The sequence below is a fragment of the Astatotilapia calliptera genome, chromosome 20 (genome assembly GCF_900246225.1).
Source record: "Astatotilapia calliptera chromosome 20, fAstCal1.2, whole genome shotgun sequence".
Taxonomy (NCBI): Eukaryota; Metazoa; Chordata; class Actinopteri; order Cichliformes; family Cichlidae; genus Astatotilapia; species Astatotilapia calliptera.
Window position 1 is genome coordinate 3,661,001 of NC_039321.1, and position 19,016 is coordinate 3,680,016.

Genomic DNA, 19,016 nt, shown 5'->3' on the forward strand with positions numbered 1-19,016 from the left:
GTGAGGAGCCACTGCTCTACATCAGAAGGAGCCAACTGAGGATTTTTTGCAATCCAGCCAGAAGGCGATCCCTCGACAGACCCAGAGCTTATTTCTGGGAACGCCTCGATATTCCCCAGAAAAGATGCAGACAGAAAGGTGAGAACATGAAGAAATCAAAAATGGAAAAAGGATCAAATATAAACACGCAGAAACATCCACAGTTATCTTTTAGTTACTGCATTTTTATTTAATTTCCACTGCGAGTCCCAGCGAGGTTCTCTGATCTCTGTGGACGTCCAGCACTCAACACTGTGAGGAAACCAAAGTAATGCGAGACACCTGCTGACATCATGAGTGATCTCACATTGATCCAGTAAATCCTCAGGGTGAGTCAGCGTTACTGTACATGGAGCGAAGGCGAGGATGAGGACATCGAGGTGACGATGGCTCACTTTAAAAATGACTGGACAGAGAGGAGGGAGATGATGAAGACGTTTAAACGGTGGTGAAAAGGAAAAAGAAAACAAGATGCTGAAGAATAAAAGAAGACTGATCGTCATTCTGATCACAGATATGAACCAAACTCCACACAAATATCAGCTAATTTAATATCAGTCAGGAGTTGTCACAGATTAGAGCAGTAAAAAATAAATCCACACCAAACACTTCTCGTCATATCAGACCTTAAATCTTTAAAACACTGACAAAGCAGTGTTTCAGCAGGACTTTTAAATATCTTTATTTTTTCAAATCCGATTCTGATGGACATTATAAAGTCTTGAGACTTTGATCCAGTCAGGTTTCTGATGTCACAAAAGTTACTGATAAAAGCCTTTTAGAGCAGTTTCAAGTTCAGAGTGGTTCAGTTGGATTAAGTCCCCTCACTTCCTGTCATGGTCCGTGGGAGTTTTCCATCTGTGGCTGTGGGTCCTCCCCTTTTGGGTGGGGCCAGCGCCTCACCTGTATTCCATCTGCAAGCAATCAGCGGGAGAGCTACTTAAACCTGTGCAACCTGCCTTTCCTCACCAGTTTGTTATGCTCACTAGTGTGGTAACTAGAACTAGACTGACCCTCTGAGACTCATGCTAGTTGCTTCTTCCTCGTGTAACTCTGTTTTCCCTGTGTTTGGAGGTGTTGCATTCCCTGGTTCAATCTCACCTGGATATTCTCCATCTCTTTGCCCTCCGACCTTCTCGTTTCACCTGCTTATGATTGTGAAGTTCCTGCCTCTCCGTCTGTTACAGAATCCCTCCTGTTCCTCTGATGCCTTTTCTGTGCCCGCTCCTGCAACCTGATTTACTAGGCCACTCCCTCTCCGTCCCAGTCACTGACCCTCCGTGGTTATTATTTACTTAAGGCTTTGCCCGCTCTGTATTCTGTTATTTGTTTGTTATTTATTTGGTGTGCATTTGGGGCCTTTCTTTGAGTGAACGTCTAGTTGATGACACTTGCTGTTTGCTATTATAACCTTTTCTCAATTTGTGGATAAAACATCATTTAAAAAATTCCCGTGTTGTTGGAGATGAATATGAAAATGAAAGCATGACTTAAATTAAAACAAAACAAAAACCAATTGCAAATATTTAGTGTTAAAAGCACTTCCTCAAAAGAAACGCCAGCAGTCCTGTGTTCACCTTCTTAGCCAATATGGGCGAGCCGGGGTCAAACTGCTGAGATAATTATTCAAACCTTTTTGTTTCAGTTTTCAGAGATGTAATATCAATAATCTTTTCTTTTTAAACATGAAAGCTAATTAGACCATAAAAACTGCACCTTGCAGAAAACAGTAACCATACATTAACAGTACAGTTAAACCAGCGTGTGTGTGTATAGGAAGCAGCTGCTGGGGGTTGAAGCTGATGCTATCATGCTTCAAATCAAAATGCTGTAAGGTGGTAATGTGAGGTCTATGAGACTCGGGGCTTTAACTGCAATTGTTCTCCTCTATCGATGATGAAAATACATTTTTGGGCTACATCTCCTCAGAGCCTCCATTAATCTCTGTTCATACTGGAATAAATGATCAGCGTCTCCCGTAGAACAACAAGACCAACCACTGACAGCTCCAAGGCTCGTCCTTTCTTCTGTGTGGTTTAAGGACGCCAACAGGAGGATTTACTCCACCTGCTCTTTTCCTGACCAGAGGTGAACTCATGTTCAGAGGATCAGAGGTTTAATAAAAAGTAAAGCATGGATTCATGTTTTATTAAACCTCTGAGCTGCAGCTGGATGGAAGCACCGACATCTGATTCCCTCCTCGTTCGAGTTCAACCCAAATTCTCCCACAATGCAAAGTAGGTTTTTCCTCCAACCTGTTTTATCTGTAAATGTGTGTCAGCTTGTACCCTGAGAATCAGTGTGTGTGTGTAAGAAGACGCACACACACATCACATAAACTGTCATCAGCCTTCATGTTGTTATCTGCAGGAGATTTATGACAAATCAGGTCAAAGTTCAGTGTAAACAATAAAATGGAAGACTTATCTTTGAAAATTTGGTTGAGGCGAACACACACACACACACACACACACACACACACACACACACACACAGAGCATCTTATGTGTGTGTGAGAGACTCGGTGTGAACTCCTGCTGAGTGAAAACAATCCTGCAGCCTCTCAAATCCAGATTAGTCTGGATTAAAACTCACTATTCCCATCAGAAAAGTGTGTGTACTTGCATTACTGATGCTATGGGGACATTTGTCTGTTATCACACTGACATGTGGGGACAAAAAGAGGTCCTGGTAAACCTTTATCTTTAACTGTGAAGATTTGGTTTAAGGTTGGGACCTGCAGCCTCCGGCTCTCTAACCTCCACTGGGAGACTCTTGATGGAGAAATGGGAGCGTGTCACATGAGCGGCAAGTGAGGTGGCCCGAGTTAGCGCTAGCATTAGCAGAGATTAAATCCATGGCATTAAAGCGGTGCAGTAAAAGTACCCCACATCCACAGTGATCCACAATGCAACAATCAGCAAAATCCTGAGCGAGCGTTTCCTCTCAGAATTCTTACATTTCTAAATCTGAAGTTTATTGTTTTTTAACTAAGGGTAACTCATCACAAGCACTCAACATGTATGCTAGAAGTTTGAACTAAACGGCTTCCCGTGCCCAGGTATGCTTAGCATTCAAAAGTCATAAATGAGACAGTACAAACTGTACAGGACAAAATAGTTTTATTACCGTCCTCCCAGTGTGTGTGCATGTGTGTTTGTAGAAAACAAGAGGAATCATCAGCATAACATGGTACACCAACAAAAACTAAAGTCACGTCCATAAAAAATAGCTTTTCTTTTAAATGGTTCCAGTAAATAACATGTTAAACATGTAGCACTCTATCTCAGAAAAATAAAAGCAGGCCCCACCACTTTACATCAATAAACTCCATGGCCAATCACAGCCGAGGAGGGGAGGGGCCACGCAGGATCTGACAGCAACGACAGGCCACAGGAACAACACGTCATTAACAACCCCCAGCCCATTGGTCAGGCCTGTCACATGGTACAGAATATATAGCAAATTCATATGTTCAGATTATATTTTGTGTCTATATACAGTGAAGATTTCCACACAAACTGTGGACAGAAAACCTCTTTACAATTAGGAGGCGCGTCAGCCATCGGCTTCCGGAGCTTTCTGTCTGTCATTCTGCTGCAAAGGATCATGGGTCAGTACTCTTTCTCTAAGTTTAAATTGCTAGTTTTGCCCTCAAGACTAGAAATTTAAACTGTGCAATTAAGGCTCAATAACCAAAGGATGAAACCGCTCGACAGACGTGCAAATGTTAATTCAAAATTGCAAAATTAAAAAAAAGTAACTGAATGACAGCATTTAAAAATTTTAATTTTTGCATAATGTTAAACTTTTCTGGCAAGAAAGATTTTAAGCTTAAATTCTAGTTATTTTCCACAAACCTTTGACATAAGGAGGCAGTTGTTGTTATAACAAAAAACTCTTCCCGGTGAAAACCAGAACCGTCATCATTTAATTTCTCTTTTTACGCCTTTTTTTAAACTTTTATTCTATCTTTGTCATTATAACAAGAAGCTGCTCATACTTCCCAGCATGAATGACCTATTTCATATTTAAATTACTAAAAAGTAAAGCAGATACATACATATGATAACAGGAAGCAGATTATAAATATTAGTTATAAAAAGAAATCACTGTCTTAAAAGAGGCGTGAATATTTATTCATTTTTCATGTTATGTTTTGTCATTGAACAAGTCATACATTAGATGTATTACCATATCAAAGTTACTATAATTCTAAACAGTGTTACAGTAAGACAAAGATTCATTAAGTTGCACTGAGCTGGTTTGCACACGAACAGTTTCTGAAGTGCAGCTGGACGGTACGCTCAAATGCAGAATGACCGGCAGCAAAGTCTGTCCAGGCTTTGGACGTCAACGTGAAAAACCCAAACAACTTTTGGTTTATGAGATGAAAACCACTGAGAAAACTCCAGGCCTCAAGTGAACAGACAGAAAGCTCAGGAACAACAGATGTTCCTCACTGGATTTAAGGAACGGCTTCCTTTATAAATGTCAAGAAACCAGAGCAGAAAATCTAACTGATGATGTTTATGAAGTGAAACTCATCACCAAATCCTGAGTACATGTCCACAGACCGCCTCTGACTGCAGGAACCAGCCGGCTGTTTTGGCTTTCAATCTTCGCATGTTCAGATCTCAGGAACCAACTCTACAGAAACCCTTTTCGGGGTAGGAACCGCTGAGTGGCTTCGATTCTGATTCTTTAAACCTGGAGAAAGCGCCCAAGAACTTTGTTAAGGCAGATACCTTTACAACACTTTGCCCCTACAGTGAAAAGATGCCTTATGTAACTGGAGGCAGGGGTTTGCTTTGCCTCTTCCATAACGTGCTTTCCTTTCAGTGATTCACATTCGAGAGAGACAGTTTAAGACTTCTGTGAATTAAAGACGTCTGAAAATATTGTTTTAAGACTTAAAGGCCTGCAGGTGAAGTATTTCCTCAAATGTCACTTTGCAAGCATCTTTCATCTGCATACAGGCAGCGTTTGCAAAGCAGACCCCTCGTCAAGTTCGCTCAGATGGTGATGAGTTTCAAAAACAGAAATCTGGACATTACCCAGAATGCAAAGCAGTTTCTAATCGATATAAAGACATTCGTCATGTTCTGCTGGTGAGAGAAAGGTTAGCTTGAAGTTAAACATGTCAGACTCAAACCCTGCGTCCAAAACTCAATACACAAAGTTATAAATGGCTTATTTTTCATCATCATGCTCTGAAAGAAAGATACACAACAGGTAGTATCTTTTTTCTTTCTTTCTTTTTTTAAATGAGGATGCATCTTTCTTCTGCTGCAGCTGAAATCTTTAAGGCTTCATCACTCTTTAAATCTTATACGCAATATAAACACATTATCTCTGATAGAAAAATAGAGTCATGCTGTAAAGAGAGAACAGTCGAACACGATGGCTTGGTGCTGCGTTTACGTCGCCGCAAAGGCTGGGAAATCCCGCCGTCAGGGACCGATCTGAGGCTGAATTCAGAGGAGCTGATGAAGGATGGTTCCAGCTTGGATCAGGTAGAGAAAACTAGAACCTCTATCTTGAATCAGATTTTTTGTTCCTTTTTAAACTTCACATTGTAAAAAAAATTAAGTAGTAAAGAAAGATGTTTCAGGTATTTAACGAGTTGCAGAATAACCTCAGTGAAGGTGGAAACACTGAATACGAGCTTCACTCAGTCCCTGACGCTCCAGCTGTGTGTGTGTGTGTGTGTGTGTGCGCGTGTGTGCTTGCACAGCTATCTTTGTGGGAACCAAATAGAGGGTCAACCTTGTGAGGACCCACCTTTGAAAGGTTGGGTAGTCGGGCTTTTCCTCTCATCTATGAACCATCTGTCCAAATCCAGAGCGCCCCTGTCCTCAGCCTGAACCTCACTGCAGACACTGCACTGCTCTTAGCTCAACCAACCTTGAACCTAAAAGCTTAGATACTTGATACTTGCTGCCATTACATTTGACTGTAAACAAAGACACATTTTTCCATTAAAAATAATCCAAAAAGTGCCAACAGCACACACAAGACAGGTCCAGTTCTACGACTAGCAGAGGGGAACATCTGTCAAATCAAAACAAATTACATTTTTCACAATAATATTTTGTAGGGTGCAAATAGGGCTGGGCCATATTATACCGTTCACGGTAATACTGGTATAATGTTAGGCAACGATAGGAAAATGAAATATCGCGATAGAATGGGAGTAAAACGCGCATGCGCAGTGCCTTTGTTTTCATACGCACATGGCCGATTGTTGAGTGAAACAGATGAACCAGAATTGGTTTGTAAAAATGGTGCAACTTCAGTGATGTGGAACTGGTTTGGTGTTTGTCCGTCAGATACACGACAAAGCACATTTTTTTTGCAGAACATGCAAGCGGCCGTCGGACTAAGATGCCCTTAAATCTGGGAGTAATCTGGGTCCTAAACTCCGTATACTTCAGGTCAAACAACACTGCAGCATCACTGAGAGTTAAAAACTGTCTAAATTCTTTCATCTTTAATAAAACGATCAGCATTGCTGCTTTACCAGGGGTAACTATGAAGTTTAACTTCCAGGCATCCATGAAAACAAAAGTTATTACATTTAACGGAGTTAGAAGTTAGCAGGAAGCTAGCGGAAGTTAGCTCGCTAGTTTCGCTAGTTACCTTAGCATGATATAGCATGTTCTGACTGAGAGATTTCTGAAAAAAAATCAAACGTACAGCTCTGCTATCACTTCCAACATAAATGAAGACAGGAAACTAAACAGCAATGACGTTTGTAGGGTTACTGAAGTTGGGCTAGCTGGTATATAATGATGTGCTACGTGATCGCTAGCGACACAGCTATGTTAGCATAACATAAACAGTGAAGCTGGAGGACCAACACTAACACTTTTCCACTTATAAAAGTTAACGTTAAGGTTCTTCATGGTTAGAGACAAATGCAATCGCATGGCAGGATGCTGTAAACGGACCAAACTTCAGTCAGGAGAACAACTGAGATAATCCATCCACAATACGAGGTTAGTCATTAATATACTGCAACATGGGAATAGAGCAGCTGCCAGAGAATTCAACATTAATGAATCAATGGTACAGAAGTGGAGGAAGCAAGAAGAATGAGTTGAATAAAGTTTGATTTATCTGACTGCTTTGTTTCGCTTAATGTGCCTTATAATCCCGTGCACCTTATGGTCCGAAAAATGCGTACTGCACACTGCAGTTTAATGTTGCAAAGCACCTATTTTTAACTTCAGTGGATATTATACATGGTTATGCTCAGGATATGTCAGCCCATTTCTACTGGAAATGCCTTTTGGTTAAACTTTCAGCAAGGAATTTGCATTTGCACTGTTACATTTTTATAAAGCTTTAATGCACATAAAAACCAGCTTCTTGTTTAAGTGAAAATAAATGGAAGGTTGTCTTTTTGCGCTAGTAATGTTGTGGAGTTGTATTTTGTCTCGCATCAATTATATCGTCAGTTATATCGTTATCGCAAATTTTCAAATATATATCGTGATAAATATTTTTGGCCATATCGCCCTGCTCTAGGTGCAAAGACCATTTTACCTAAGTTGGACATTTGAACATGAGTCAATAGTGACTGACTCACTTTGGCCATTAGTGGAAGTGCAGAAAAGTGCAGCTCCTGCTGCGCTTCAACGCCTGCCTAAATTTCTCCAACTTGTCTGTTGAACTTTAAACACTGTTGGAGCAAAGCAACTTCCGCTTTCTTGCCTTTTTCTGAACCGGTCTGCAACCCAAAGCATAGTATTGTACAGAAGAAATATGGATGACTGTGCATTTCTTTTGGCAGCCCTTCCCATAGAGACTACCACCAGTGGGCCCACCTTTGCCACCAAAAATCTCTTAGCTCAGTTAGTGCAGTATTTTCTTTCCCCCATCATACTTTTCAAGTAGAAACAGGTAGTTACAGATTTGGTAATGACACCATGCTGCTGGTAAAAAGCACAGCAGTGATGCTGCAGTAATTTGTGGCGTGGTCGGCACAGCAGTGCACCCTAAACTGTAATCTTAAGAGAAATGTCACTGAAATATCGAAACGTAATGTTATGAATTTGGAGAAAGGGGTAATTCAAATATGAACACAAGTTTTCGTTAACTTCTGTTTTCTTGGAGCATGTTCTGCACCTTCTGGGTATCTATGCCCGAGCTTCCTCCTCACCCTTGATGCAAACGTGGGAGATGATCTTATTTATGTGATAAAGACGTGTAAGTGCGCAACGAGCCAGAGCGCAAGATGTGCCAGCAGTAGCAACATCACAGCGAGTAACTGAGCAAAGCTTGAGTTAGCATGGACGGACCGACCCCTCCAATGAATCCTCACAAAGATTGCATTGTGCGTGTGTGTGTGTGTGTGTGTCTGCAGCCTTGGCGTCACACACAGAAGCATAGAAACACGTTAACAGCTCCAGCAGCAACAACGATAACAACAGCAATGACAACAGCAACCTGCAGGGCGGCAACAGTCGGGTCAGGTTACCGTGGCAACCACAGCTAGCATTAGAAATAACACGAACAACAACAACAACATCAACAGTCTGGGTTTTTTTTTTTTTTTTTTTTTTTTAGAGGAACATGAGTCAGTGTCTGTCTACAATTTTGGGGGAAACAAACAAACAAACAAACAAAACAAAACTTTTTTTTTTGTCTCTGCAGGTTTTCGATGTTGCCACAAGTTCCCGTCAAACACGCTTTAAAAATCACATGTTCGTGTAAATCAAGCGAAACTACAGGTCATCGGAGAGAACCAAGTATCCAGTCTGATCTGCTCGGCTCGACTCTGTTTCAGTTGTTTTCTATTATAATACAACCGCATCAGTGTCCTTGGGGTTGCTGTGGCAACACCGCCAAAATTCCTGTGATGTCATTCGTATGCGCCACAACACAACAGTGGAGGATATCGAAGCGCTGGTATACCTGCTGCCAAACCGATGCCAAGTGTCTGCACCTCATCACCGGATCACGGTGTTGGTTTGTGTGGAGCCACTTTCCCTCACTGCCGGATTTCAAAAATGGCGGTTTGGAATTTTGTAAAGGACTTGCTCTCATGACACATCGAGGGACGCCACTGACTGGCCCATCTGCTGCATGCTGTCTGTTGACATGCAGTCACATTTTAGGACCATTCAGAACCCCAATGGAGCAGGTACCAGGTACTACCACCTAATGGGAAACCCTGAAAACCGAGCCGAGCAGGTATTAGTGGAAAAGGTCCGTAAACAAAACTAAAGACTGCACAAAATCCAACTAATCATTGTTCTAATGCATGAAGCCTCCTAGTTGTTTGTAAATCATGTACAGTAAAACTCATATGCTTCATAGCCGATGCTGAGAGAACAAAACATACGACCGCATGTCTCACAACCTAAAATTATCAAACTTTACCAGCAAGGATTTAAAAAATGTTTAAAACTGATAATCTGATACTTTGTTCTGCAGAGTTTTGATCTTTTAAAGTTCTTAAGTGGATAAAAATCACTGCGGTGCCCTGAAGATTAGAGGATGCTCATCTTTGAATAATCTCAAATCCAACTGTAAGAACTGACGGGACAACATTTAACACAGTTATGTTTAATCGTTAATCAGGTTTCAGTTCAATTTTAGTTTGTTTGAGTTTAGTTTTTAAATCAATGAAAGTGTTTAGTGTTAGTTGTTAGTTTTTAAAGGTTTCATTTCTTCCTTTTTCATTCAAATTTATTTTATTTAATTTAATTGGAATTAAATCAAAAAGAGTCTACGGGGTTGAAGAGAAAACCCCAACAATCAGCTGATCCCCTGTGTGCAACACAGAGGGCAGAAAGAACTTCTTTTTCTTTTTAAACATGAAGAGATCTCCAGAAGCACCAGGCTGAGGGAGGGGCAGACGTATACGTCACCCGAGAATCAAGAAAGAAAACGTTGCGATCTGCAGCAGGGAGTGAAGAGGTGGGAGAGGAGAAGGAACTCTCAGTGCATCATGGGAAGTCCTCCAGCAGGCTGAGCCTACAGCAGCAAAGCTGAGAGAGTCTGAAAGTGGAGATTAGCCTGAACACCGAAGGCTGTGCCTCTCACTCTAAATTTTAGAAACTCAGTAAACAGAAGTAAGCCAGCAGTCTGAGAGTAAGGTGTTGTGATGGGATTACATGGTACTACGAGGTCGTTGACATTTGATGTGGTCAGATTATTTATGACCTCGAGGAGTTTAAGTTCAACTCTGAGAGCAAATTTTACCAAACTGACAAAGACTAAAGTTAGAGCCAGTTCCTGTGTATTTGTATTTTATCTGAAAGTTTAGTTTTTATTTAAATTTCAGAGAACTAAATTTTTTTCACACACAGATAAACAGATAAATCAGCCCCTGCCATCAAGGATGTCTTCAGAGATCCAATTAAATACGCGTTTAAGCCATAAAGGAAAAAAAACATTTTCTTAGTCATCTTGTTCCAAGGTTGACACTAAAGACCATCTGATGCTTTTCTAATGCCTTTTTAATTTTGAAATGTTGTGCTGATGTTTGTACAAAATGAGGACGTAGACTTTGACTTGGATGTTGGAGAATTTATGTTTTTTATGGTTTTTGGTGCTTTATTAAACACAAATTGATCAAATTATTTGAAATGTTTCAATCATAAGCCCCGGTATGACAGAGTGTCATTAAACTCGGTCCTTTGTTGTTGGTTTTTGCACGGAAAAAGCTTTCAATATATTAAAGGCTATCCTACACTCTCAGTGAAAGGAGAATAAATGCGACTCTTTCAACTTGTGGCAACATGACTGCAGATTTGTTCCAAGGCTTTTGGAACAAAACATTTATTTTTCAGAGCTGCTCAAATAAAATCTCTGGAATGACTGCTGAGATTCAAACAATAAGCAGTTGTTAATAAGTAACGCAAACTCATCTATCACTGTTTTAAAAACCAAAGGAATGTGACTCTGTCCTCGGTAAAACCTTTAAATCAAGTCTGACAGACACTTCAGTTCAGTTTGGACATTAAACTCTGTGAGAAAATATACAATCTGTCACATTTAGACACTTTTATAGAGAAAGAACTTGGCTTTGAAAAACCTCAGGTCCACCGTCATCTTCATCCTTTGTGATTGGTCAGTTCGAAATGCTGCTGAGGAGTCCACTCGAAACAAAACAAACAATAAACAACCAAAAACAAAAAAAACAGGCCATGCAGAACCAGAGAAAGGCGTGACCTTTAAAATCGGCCAGTAAGAGCAAAGCAACAACCCTTAAAAGGCTCTGAAAGTCGTTTCTGACGAAATCCAGCAGAAGGTGAGTTTATAAAATGTCAGTGTTGGTGCTGAAATTAAATTCCAACTGGGAGAGAGTCGCCTGGTAGCTTAAAAAATGAGGGAAAAAAAGATGAGACTGTTTTAAAAACAGTCAAGAACCTTTAAGGAATCTGCAGAGAAAGGTGCATTGAAAACAAGACAGAAATAAATAACCTCGAATTTAAAAAACAAAAGATCCCATCAGAAAAAATGTGAGATTATGAGGAACTGCAGATCCTTTTACACACAAACATGTGAACGTTCCCTCCTTCCAGTCCGCGATCAGTTACTCCCAGAAAACGTCAAGTCAAATCTTCTGTTTAGTAAAAACTCAAATAAGAGACGGCTCCAGCTTTTCTCCGGTTCCCCTCCGTCACACACTGAAGAAACCGTTTGAAAACAGACATTTGTTTGCTGTCAGTTTTCAGTAAGCAGACCGGCTATAAAAGCCATCTTCAAGGTTAAGCTGTTTTATTTGACAACAGTCACGTCAGAGCACTTTTGCATCGCAAGGTAAAGACCTCACAATATTATAGAAAGAAATCCAACGACAGGTTTAAAAAACACCAGTAGAAAAAGAGAAAAACATCCCTCCGTCTTCTCGTGGCCTTTAGTTGCCGTTTATGTCCTCGTGTCGGGTTCAAGTCGAGAGAAGCATCTGGTTCTCTCGAAACCCCGCTGTCATAGTGTTTGAGTACAAAGCTATGAAAGAAACAGGAAGGTGGAAGGAGGACAAAGCGCAGATTCCCACCTGTTGGAAAGTGTAAGAATCAGCGGAGGGTCTGACTGATCCTCGGCTGTGAACGCGTCCACCAGTGAAAGGCCCACACAAACCATGACACCTACCCAAAAAGAGTCAGCCGATGCAGCCTAAACTTCTCATGGCGTCGGGTTTTTAGTGATGCATTTCAGAGTCAGTGCAGATCCGGCTTTTCCTCCGACCCTCCAGGAGTTGAGGAGATCATTGGGCGAGGTTGTGCCCGGTGAAGAGCTGCTTCAGGCGGGCGGGGAGCTCAGGGCTTCTGGGGCCCCGGGGAGAGGACCACGGGGGTGGAGAGGCCGTCGACGCTCAGAGCCGGGATGTGGATCTGATTACTGCCGTTAGAGGGAAACTGAGAAGAGACAGAAAGAGACACTGAAGATGAAAACTTGACGTTTTATTTTGAAGGAATGTTAGAAAATATCCTGCCAACTTGGTAAAAATCAGCTGTTTTTCAGCTTCACTTTCTTTTTTGTCTTTCTGTAGAACATGATGCACACTGATGAGGTTTATGAATTATTTTTCTTCCTCAGTAGCCAATTTACCGATTCTAGGACATTTAAGGCATTTTTAAGCAAACTGAGCCCGTCGCTTCTGAACACTTTAAGGTTTGCACATTGACGGAAGAATGTGTAACTGATTCCTTTTTATGCCTGCATGCCATTTTATCTGTAAACACAAACGCTTTGAATAAAGTTTTGATGTTAACAATCCATTAAAATTTGGTTCTGCAGTCTTTTATTTATTTATTGGTTGAAAACCGCCTCAACTTAGAAACCATGATTCTTACAAGTGTGGTGTGTGTTAAAGTAACATATTAAAATTTAAAGTATCATGTCACATTTGACCTCTGACCTCACACATCTGGGTTTCTTTCAAGTTGACCTATAAATATTTTATATCTTTAAAATATAGTCAAGAAAACGAGAATGAGCTGCCTAGTTAGAAATAAACTGTAGCATAATGTTACATCATAAGTTGGTGTTATTCATGCTGCTCTTAAACAATGTTTGCATACAAAATACAAACACTATTCCCTTAAAAGTAAATCGTGCCCAGAGACTGAGGTGTCTTGGTGGAGATTTGCGATCTTGCAGTTTATCTCGTCTCATTACGTTTTTCCAAGAATAACACATCACACAATGACTCAAATTAAACACTTTGTCTTCAGATTAAAGGTCGAACATTTGAGTCTCTGGAGAAAAGTACTTGAAATGGTTAAACTATATAAAAGCAAAACTCCCAAACAGTGTCTGTAAACTCTGTAAAGTCCCACTGGGCACGTGATGGAAGCTGAAAAAATATTCTGACACTTCATTTACTTAAAATACAGACATAACCCTGAGAAACCCAGGACTCAGGGGTACTTACTATGATTTAAGCCTGCCTGGTTTACCTGTTCTTTACTTACATTTTTAATGTAGTACTCATAATCTCAGGCCTCAAGGGTTACCTGTACCTCTGCCTGCTCTAAAACTGCACACTTTGCCCTTGTACACTGGTCTGTCTTGATAAAGAGGCAACCTGTTTAAATAACAGATATTTATTTATAGTCTCACTAGATCACTGAGGTCTGGTGAGCACATGGTGGAAAATCTTTCATATTTGAACATTTCCGCTCGGACACAGAACGCTTAAAAACTCTCCTTTTGGTTTCTTCACACTTGTAGCCCAAATCCTCATCTTACAATGTAAAAAACCAGCTGAACACTTTTTCCGTTACTGAAGAGTTAAAATGGGTTAAAACACAGCTTTTTCTAGCAGGTCATGAAAGATGTTACTGAGAAGCTGCAGGGTTTTCACAGCCTGCAGTTTTTAGCTGCACCACAAGGAGGCGACAAAGTATCACAGCGTCACGATACAAACAGCAGAGAAAACTTAACACCTTTGTTTCAGAACACAGGACGAAATGACTTAATGATACTAGTTATAGACAAATAAATGCTTAAACTACCCAACTGTGCACACAGGCATGCAAACATTAAAAAATATTTAACGTTTGAAGCTTTTCCCTCTTCTTTTTAAAACATTTTTTGGCCTAGATCCTCGCACCGCCCATCCTTCCTGCCTCCAACACATCAGCTTCAAGCGCTCCCTGTTCAACGGCTGTCTAATATAACCCACATCCTGACAGGTCCCATTGTAACGAGATAATGTGCAGTGTATTTTAGTGCATTATAATCATTATTACGACTCCGTCAGAGAGAAGACTCAGAATGTGCTGTTGTTTATGCACTGAGTGAACTGAACCTTTAATAACAGATAACAGACGGACTTCAAGCTGGGCCAGAAACCTGCAGACACACAAACCAGCTCTGTGTATTCTCGTTCATCTATCAATGTGGGGACTTGTGTGTATCTTAGATCATGCGAGGACGCCCCTCCTCACTTTGATTGAGACCTTCAGGTTTACAGGGTTTACACCTGGATTTAGGATTCATGTTTAGAACTATATTCAGATTAAGGCTGACGTCAATACGAGTCCTCACATAGTATATGTGTGTGTTTGCGTGTGTGTATGTGTGTGCGTGCAGGCACCCTGGATCAGATTCAGGTACCCGCAGTGCACAGTAGCCGTGTGTGTGTGTGTGTGTGTGTGTGTGTGCTTGTGGTAGAGGAGCTTGTGTCCTGAAAACCAGTTTTTATACTTTGGTGATTCTGTGATGATGCTTTCCTCTTCAATGCCAAATAAGTAAAGATAAGGGCCTCCCATCAATGATGGTCATCCATAAATCGTCTTCTAATTTCACTACATAAAGCCAGTGTGGCCGGACACCATGCTACAGAGTCTCCACTGAACATATGACTGATGCTACGCTGATGCTTCATCGTGTCATTTTATCGCTCAGTAAATTGAAGGCGAGTCAGTTTTCATGAGCGAGCGACAGTTGTTGCTTCATACAGTTGACTTACTCGTTCTGAAAGTGTGTTAACGCACAGACTCCCATGTTAAAATGCACAACTTTACAGCATTAAAAGGCATGTTTACAGCCTGGTGCAAAAATCCCTTTTGGGCCTCTATGAATATTTTCCACCTTCATAACAACTGAACAGGCAGTGAATGCATCACAGTGCGGGACCTGCTCAGTGCAGACGTCCATCAACACTTCCCAGAGAACCACCGGCTGCACATTGCCCTCCCTGGAGGACATCTCCAGATCTTGGTGTCTCAGCGGGGCGAGGAAAATAATTTAAGACCCTTTTCACCTTGGACATTAACTGTTCAACCTCCTGCCCTGCAGCACAGGTGCACCAAGCGCCAGGTAAAACAAACTCAGTTTTTTCCCTTGAGCTATCACAAATTTGAGCTCGTATAAATAAACAAAACAAATGATTATTTAGCAACTAATGTGAAGTTCAACAGTGAATGGTGAATCCTTAATATGTGTGTGTGTCTTCTTTATAGCAGCCTTTATTCTTTACATAGTTTTATAAGCTTTCATTGTTTTCTCTCATTTTTCTACTTCAATGTTTTTGCACTGTACAGAATATTTCACCAAATCTTGGATATGTCTTATGTACAATGGCGATAAAGGCTTTCTACAGGGAGTGCAGAATTATTAGGCAAATGAGTATTTTGTCCACATCATCCTCTTCATGCATGTTGTCTTACTCCAAGCTGTATAGGCTCGAAAGCCTACTACCAATTAAGCATATTAGGTGATGTGCATCTCTGTAATGAGAAGGGGTGTGGTCTAATGACATCAACACCCTATATCAGGTGTGCATAATTATTAGGCAACGTCCTTTCCTTTGGCAAAATGGGTCAAAAGAAGGACTTGACAGGCTCAGAAAAGTCAAAAATAGTGAGATATCTTGCAGAGGGATGCAGCAGTCTCAAAATTGCAAAGCTTCTGAAGCGTGATCATCGAACAATCAAGCGTTTCATTCAAAATAGTCAACAGGGTCGCAAGAAGCGTGTGGAAAAACCAAGGCGCAAAATAACTGCCCATGAACTGAGAAAAGTCAAGCGTGCAGCTGCCAAGATGCCACTTGCCACCAGTTTGGCCATATTTCAGAGCTGCAACATCACTGGAGTGCCCAAAAGCACAAGGTATGCAATACTCAGAGACATGGCCAAGGTAAGAAAGGCTGAAAGACGACCACCACTGAACAAGACACACAAGCTGAAACGTCAAGACTGGGCCAAGAAATATCTCAAGACTGATTTTTCTAAGATTTTATGGACTGATGAAATGAGAGTGAGTCTTGATGGGCCAGATGGATGGGCCCGTGGCTGGATTGGTAAAGGGCAGAGAGCTCCAGTCCGACTCAGACGCCAGCAAGGTGGAGGTGGAGTACTGGTTTGGGCTGGTATCATCAAAGATGAGCTTGTGGGGCCTTTTCGGATTGAGGATGGAGTCAAGCTCAACTCCCAGTCCTACTGCCAGTTTCTGGAAGACACCTTCTTCAAGCAGTGGTACAGGAAGAAGTCTGCATCCTTCAAGAAAAACATGATTTTCATGCAGGACAATGCTCCATCACACGCGTCCAAGTACTCCACAGCGTGGCTGGCAAGAAAGGGTATAAAAGAAGACAAACTAATGACATGGCCTCCTTGTTCACCTGATCTGAACCCCATTGAGAACCTGTGGTCCATCATCAAATGTGAGATTTACAAGGAAGGAAAACAGTACACCTCTCTGAACAGTGTCTGGGAGGCTGTGGTTGCTGCTGCACGCAATGTTGATGGTGAACAGATCAAAACACTGACAGAATCCATGGATGGCAGGCTTTTGAGTGTCCTTGCAAAGAAAGGTGGCTATATTGGTCGCTGATTTGTTTTTGTTTTGTTTTTGAATGTCAGAAATGTATATTTGTGAATGTGGAGATGTTATATTGGTTTCACTGGTAAAAATAAATAATTGAAATGGGTATATATTTGTTTTTTGTCAAGTTGCCTAATAATTATGCACAGTAATAGTCACCTGCACACACAGATATCCCCCTAAAATAGCTCAAACTAAAAACAAACTAAAAACTACTTCCAAAAACATTCAGCTTTGATATTAATGAGTTTTTTGGGTTCATTGAGAACATGGTTGTTGTTCAATAATAAAATTATTCCTCAAAAATACAACTTGCCTAATAATTCTGCACTCCCTGTATTCTACAGTACGGCTCCTGCAAGAAATTTGTGGTTCTGTTTTGTTGCACTAATTAGCCGGTGTCTGTGTGTGATGCACCCATACAGTCTGTAGCTGCAGCTTGCTGCAGAACCCAAAACCAAAGGGTGACATGATGGTGGCTACGTCCATCTTTTATACAGTTTATGCTTTTAACCACTCATTTCTACGCCGGGCTGTGAAAACACAGCCTTAGGGAAATAAGAGAATTTTTCTGCTTTTATGTTTATATTTGTTTAAAACTTGGCTGCAGAAAAATATTTCGGTGAAAACTTATTTAATGACAAACTCAACAGAAAACATGCACACAGAGATAAAGGGACGATAATGATGACAGACGGCCTCTAAAATGATCTTTTCAGCGCAGACTGAGACATGAATTGTTGCAGAAGGAATGAAGCGGATCACCACAGGCAGTAGGATTTCACTTCTGGTGTAAATGAGCATCTAAGTGTCTAAACTTCCCAACTAACAGCTGCTGATGTATTGAACGTGAACCAGTGTGCATGACGGCGTGCGTGAAGCGACAAGCAGAACTGCAAACTTGCTGCACAAACGTGTGAATTTTCTGTGAAACTGAAGCTGTGGTTTCATTTACCAAACCTGCATACAGACAAAGACCAAAGCATTATGTGGCTGTAAGGTAAGGTTCAGTGTGAGCTCTGCAAATGAACAACCGACAGATTATATTTTAAAAGACGAGTATCTTATTCTGAGAACCAGCTCTGAACACTTTTTTCTTTCAGTTTTCACCACAAACTTCACCTGCAGACTGATTCTTTTCTCTTTCACCAAAACAATATTGTCTTTTAGTTCCTGCACATGTTTCCAGCTGATTAAAGGATTTTACTGTGAAGGAGTTTTGGTACTGAAGTGAATTTTGTCGCACTTGTTATCATCCATTTGTTTGTGGATTTGTGTTTCAGGATGTTGGAACTGCATGCAGTGGGCTCAGTGTATTTATTACCTGGAAGGAAAGTTTAGCTGGCGATCGAGGAGCGATGGGACTGAGCGTGCTCCAGAAGTGGATGGTGGAGGGAAGAGGGCTGGGCGTCAACAGGACTGGAGTCTGGAAGGATAAATGGACAGAAACATCCAAGAGTGTTTGACAGGAACGAACATTTCAAGGAAAAACAATTGACAAATGATTCAACTTCCTGTGTGGACGTCCCAACCAGATTCAGTTCTGTTTACATCAACAAGTCAGAGTATCTAACAGTGAAATCCGTCTTTATTCCTTTCTGTGGAAGGAATGCAGGTTGTTCCTATCAGCCGCTCTACAAATGCAGATGACACATTTAAAGACAGAAAATGTTAAAAAAAAGAAAAAAAAAGAAGAAGCTTTAATTCAAGAACTCCTGACACTGCAGAACAAATCAAAAACAGGAAGAATGACTCATCAAAACAAGCTTTAATATCAATGCAGCATTTCAGATGAAGGTTAACTGAACAATGGACTAAACCAGAGCTCAATCTGATCTCAGCCAGTTAAACTTAAACTTGAAAGTCTTCATATGTGCATATACTCTAAATTTGTTTTAGAGTGAACAAGAACAAGTTCTTAATGAAAATGTTTGAATTCAATGTACCATCCTTTTAGCTGATGGACAGGCTGAGATATTGGGAGAAAAACAGATCACAGAGGATTTATAAACACATACAAGACCTTCACATGTAATTAGGGACTGAAGAACAATATTTTGATTCACTTGTATTGAAAATGACTGAGGTCATTTCTAAAAACAACAACAACCAACAAGATGAAAAAAAATTATCATTTTATGAATAAAGTTATTTATGATTCAAACATGTTTCCCGAGACTTTG

The 19,016-nt window shown here is 40.8% G+C and overlaps 1 protein-coding gene across 2 annotated transcripts in view; it reads right to left on the reverse strand.

The window, feature by feature from the left end:
- Positions 1-11,470: 11,470 nt before the first annotated feature.
- elk1 (ETS transcription factor ELK1) overlaps positions 11,471-19,016 on the reverse strand; it is a 28,067-nt gene continuing 20,521 nt past the window's right edge. Inside the window, exons 10-12 of one of the 2 annotated variants that reach the window (XR_003270812.1) lie at positions 18,158-18,259; positions 12,151-12,416; positions 11,471-12,055 (exon numbers count right to left, since the gene is read on the reverse strand). Coding sequence is in view for 1 of the 2 variants with exons in the window: in XM_026154093.1 (XP_026009878.1) it covers positions 12,318-12,416; positions 18,158-18,259 (201 nt within the window). In the remaining variant the exon portion in view is untranslated. Of the gene's footprint in view, positions 12,417-18,157; positions 18,260-19,016 lie in introns of both variants that reach the window. The other variant, XM_026154093.1, reaches the window with a different exon arrangement.